This window comes from Chinchilla lanigera, unplaced genomic scaffold (genome assembly GCF_000276665.1).
Source record: "Chinchilla lanigera isolate Chin_1 unplaced genomic scaffold, ChiLan1.0 scaffold00019, whole genome shotgun sequence".
NCBI classification, from domain to species: Eukaryota; Metazoa; Chordata; class Mammalia; order Rodentia; family Chinchillidae; genus Chinchilla; species Chinchilla lanigera.
In genome coordinates, this window is record NW_004955420.1 from 1634628 (window position 1) to 1639462 (window position 4835).

The 4835-nt window shown below is 40.8% G+C and overlaps 1 protein-coding gene and 1 long non-coding RNA gene across 2 annotated transcripts in view; one reads left to right on the forward strand and one right to left on the reverse strand.

Moving 5' to 3' along the window:
* LOC102025583 (protein FAM170A-like) overlaps nucleotides 1-4389 on the reverse strand; it is a 42248-nt gene extending 37859 nt beyond the window's left edge. The window contains exons 1-3 of the mRNA XM_013513627.1: nucleotides 4316-4389; nucleotides 2529-2654; nucleotides 1177-1269 (exon numbers count right to left, since the gene is read on the reverse strand). Of these exons, the coding sequence (XP_013369081.1) occupies nucleotides 1177-1269; nucleotides 2529-2654; nucleotides 4316-4385 (289 nt within the window). The 5' untranslated portion in view covers nucleotides 4386-4389. The remainder of the gene's footprint in view (nucleotides 1-1176; nucleotides 1270-2528; nucleotides 2655-4315) is intronic.
* On the forward strand, nucleotides 7-4389 carry LOC106148402. Its single transcript, XR_001233822.1, has 3 exons — nucleotides 7-126; nucleotides 1192-1416; nucleotides 3405-4389. It is a non-coding gene; the product is annotated as an uncharacterized LOC106148402 (long non-coding RNA).
* Nucleotides 4390-4835: the final 446 nt, after the last annotated feature.

Below are 4835 nucleotides of genomic sequence, written 5' to 3' on the forward strand. Positions count from 1 at the left end.
AAGATGATGAGTGGCTATCCAAGGAGCATGGGGAAGGGGAACGCAAGTTATAACGTAATTTCTCCCTCTCCATCATGTCTTCATCTAAAGGCATCTCCGGTGATCCAAGACCTGCAACGTATTGAGGTAACTGATTTCAAAACTAAGGAGATAAGATGCGAGCAGAATATCTCTGGGAGTGCTTGGGTGGAACTGTTATTTGAAGTGTATACTTTGCATGATTATGAGGAAAATGGGTTGTGCTGTTTCTCCTGGAAACAGATTCTCTGTCTCTGTCTCTGTCTCTGTCTCTGTCTCTGTCTCTGTCTCTCTCTCTCATCTCCATCTTCATCTCCAATTCCACCTCCACCTCCATCTTCATCATTACCTCCATCTCCAACTCCAATTCCATCTTTACCTCTATACCTGTAGGTATTCTGGTACAAATCTGGTGAAAGCTTGCGGTACTAGAAAAGTGAATGTTAAGGACTGTGACTATGTGTACGTGGAAGTATATTGTGTGGCATAACAGTGCCTGTAAGCCATTGTTTTACTGTCTGTTGGATGATGTGGATGAAGGTAAGCTGTGTGTGCTGCAAGGCGCCACACGTGCTAGAGGAAATGATTTGGCTTCAGCACATGCAGTTCTATAAAGGGCTGAAAGCGTGGTAAAAGAGGTGATGGCTAGACAAGAAAATATTCATCTTAAAGGGAATGTGAGTGTTATTCTGTTGTGTGTGGCATGCTGAATTAAAACAGGTTATCCATGTGAGATGATCTGTAGCTCTTCAAGGGATTCAGGTGTAAAGTGGTGGATTGAGAATGGCTATATGCAGGGATGAGGGTGTAAGGCTGTGCCTATGTAATGCTGATAAGGAATGGGACACAAAACGAGTGAAGAAGGAAAGAAGTTACAGGCCTCTCCTGTGTGTAAAGCAGTGTGACATGTGAGTGTGTGAGGTTGGTTTTATGCCGAACAGATGGAGAAGTGCTGAGCATTTCCCCTACACATGGCTGCAGGATCCGCTGCCTCATCCACACCTGTCTCAGTGTTCCCTGGGAAACTTGTGCCGAGGAGCTTTGTAGTCAGATTTCCCCTGCTCTGAGGCCCTTTGCTCTATGTGAAGGGAAAGTGAGACATTCAGGCTTTGTACACGCAGCTCAAGGGTGCTCAGGTCACCTTTGCAGTTGCCTTACCTTCTTGCTTCACAGGGCTGTGCTGGCCTGAAGGAGACACTCTGGAGCAATCCCGGAAATTGGTGGAATTCTCTTCTGCTCCCTGACTCGAACCTAGGATTTAAGGAGCAAAATTTAGGAAGCAAAATAAAAATGATAGGGAACATGCAAGAAGGAGTTCTAGTCTTGGAGGGAAAGATGAAAGAAGTGGATGTAAAAAGAATTAACATGTGATATATGGATATACAACCTCCCTACAATGTATGTATTCAGTATGTATTATAAACAAATACTCTGAAAAGAAAAAATCCAGAACTATGTGAAGCTCTAAAATATATGAGTAGAGTGTATAAGATGAAGTGCTAATAATGCAATAGAAAATAAAAATAAAAAGAAATATTGCATTGTTTGGTTATGATAGAAATGTAGACTCTACAAATTTTACCGAGCAACTATGTATTAGTATGTGTATTATGTATTAGTATAACAACTATGTATTAGTATAACAAAATATAGGCATCAGAATATTCAAAACATCGTCTTACTCTCTTCATAATGAAAACAATCCTAATGTTCAACAAAGTTTAGTCAGTAATCAATTATTTCTATTCTTGTAATGGAATATATGCAATTATGAGAATTGACAAACAGAAGTCAGCTGCAACATGAACAATAGCCACACATATAAACATGAACTAAGAGGAATCAGACGTGAAGTATAGAATTTGCCCTTCTATTCACACAAAGTTTACAAAACTGACAAATAAATAAAAAACACAGAGATAAGGAATGTAGTGTCATCAGGAAGTCCGAGCAGTTACCACTGTTTGGATGGTAGAAATAAACACCGAGTCAGAGGAATTCCTATGCATCTGGAATAGTATGGCAATGAGAGGTGAGGCTAGGGACTTCAGATTGGCGTGTGTAACAATATGTTTGAGAACACTGAGTATGAAAAACCTACGGATGTGTTGTGTTCTTGGGTTGGGTATCTGTACCTTATCTCAGAGGCATTTATGAGGACCCTAATATTTTGGACCAGGCAGTCTGCCATACTCGACACTGGGTCAAACTGACCTGCCACCCCTATGTGTCTCTGATCACACTCTCGTCTCCTCAGTAATTCTCCCACCATTTGCTGAGCAGAACCCAGTACTCCACTGGTTTTGCAGTTCTTCCTTGCGTTTTTCTTTTGGTATTTATTGCTCCCACTGCTGCTTACTACAGCTGCCTGTGTAAAACTATGTGGAGGAACATTTCAATTTCTTTCTGGGCAGCCTTGAATCAAGTGATTGTCAGAACCATTCAACTCAGTTCCGGGATACCGAGCCCCTTGCTTACTTTCTGCATCTTGTTTAATCATTACTTCATACCTGCACCGATGGATTTGTCTTCATAAGAGAAGCGATTCGAGGAATCAATAAAGGTCTCTTCCTGGTCTCGAGCTGGGGCCACTTCATTGTTTCTCCCCAACAGAGCATCTTGAGAATCTAAGTTTTCTGAAAAGTAAAGTGAGAGATATGGTTGTAGTTTGGTGTTTAGGGGTATATATCTCTCCTTTAGGAAGTCATATGAGTCTAGTATTTGACAAGTTCAGCGAACCTGTGTAAATAGTTAAATAGTATGGTTTCCATTACTTAATTTTTTAAATGCAGAAAACAACATTGACTCTGTCAGGTCACTCTTACTTTCTGCCTCCCCTCTTTCAGCTTGTCCAAACTGCTGTGCTATACTTAACTGAGCTGCTTTGTTTTGAACTATGACTGTGTGATTATGTTTCCTACAAAGGAAAATGAGTAGAAATGTCATGTGCCACTTCTGTGGCCATAATAACCCCTATATCTCTCTGAGAACATTCTTTTTGCGGTGGAATGTGATGTTGATAACCGTAGGTCTCCTTGAGTGCTCTGTGTCAATGATGACTGTGTTTTCTTCCACCTCAGCCTATGAATTGTCCTACTGACAGCATATGCTGAGCTCATGCTCATGGAAGATGTAGCCCATCGTGTACCAGTTACTGTACCTTGGTCTGTTCTAATCAGTCAGTTTGTGATGTGTTATTGAGACACAATCTGATTTGGTAGGTAGTAAGGAGATGCTAATGTGTGATAGCAATATTTATCTTCTCCTGGCATATTTTTCTTTGTTTTTTTTTTGGTGTATGGAACAAGTAAGCATGAGTATGTGCTTTAGATATTTCCAAATTTCTAATCACTGACATCTTTGAATATGTACTCATTTTATTGAAGGTGAACTGAAGCTGACTTCGCTCTCCAGATCACCCATTACAAGGAACCATAGAAAAAAACATAGGCCTCACAGTTTGTTGGAAGTGTCAGACTATTCTCAGAGATGAGCCACTCAGGAATGTTGGGCTTGACTTCGATCTGTCCTTCTCCCACCTCTGAGCTGTGGTCCCGCTTCACAGGAGTTAATTGTTTGCTGTCAGTCTCCAAGGTAACCAAATGTTTAATTTCCAATGTTTCCATGAAGTGCCAAGTTTCATTCCATTCCCTAATTCACTGTTCATGGCTAACTACTGTTTATGTTTATGTGAGTTTGTGTATTTCTTTATGTATATAACCTGTTTTTTCTACCATTTCACATAGGAGCCCTGCATGAACATGTTCATAGTCTGAAACAAAAAAGTTCACTCCTGACAAAGTACATTTTTTCTGATATTATAATTTTTCCTGTACACATCAGTGTTTCAAGGTTTTTAAAAAAGCATTTTCTTTGCTTCTGTGAGGCTCAGTTTCTTTTCAATGGAAGGAAAAAAGAATTCTGTTAGAAAATAACATGATTTGCTTCCCTGGTGCCCTTAAGGAAGAAGTCAAATGACAGAAAATGCATTTTCAAAGGAAAAATTTACTCTACAACTGTAACCCATAAACCCCGAGGGACTCTCTACAGCTAACCTAGGCCTTTGACAAGAGAGAAAACATCTGGGTCGTCTTAAGCTTTTCTTGACTCTCAGACTACCTCCTCTCAGGAAGACGCTGCGCGCGCACACACACACGCGCGCGCTCGCTTCTCGCCTTCAGTCACTTCTGTCCCTCTTTCTCTCTTCTCTGTTACTGCACCACAAACTAGAAATCCTCTTTTCCCTGTTTAGAAGGCAATTCCTGCTTCCCTATTCCCAGAATATGCTAACACTTACGTCTGGCTCTCTTCTCTGGCTGTTCCGCAAGTGATGGCTCAAGGTGGTTAGGGTTTTTTTTGTGCTTCATTATTTGACTCTGTGGAATTGCTAATATCAGGTAAGCTTCTATTAACTCTGCTGTTGAAAATTTAGTTGGCAAAGATAATGAAACTTGTATAATCAAAAAGCAGGAGACAACCCAGAAAGCTATTTGCTCAGTAGGACTTACTCCAGAAAAATGCTCAGTCCACACTGTGGTTGGCGTAAGTTATGACAGAAACTTGGCAGTGGTCTATGACCTATCCATGGCAGCCATAGAGTTCTGGGACCCACCCAGAATTCACAGCATTGAAGCACTGCTAAAACCCAGTCACTAGGTTGATGGTTATCTCTTCTCTGATGGAAGTTCTATCATTGACTTGTACTTTCCTGTCTTATACTTCATACCCAAATAGAGCACATATGATATTGATTAAACAGAAGGAAGCCTTCTACATGTCTAAGGGTGCTGCATCACTAGACCTCCCCAGTGATGATG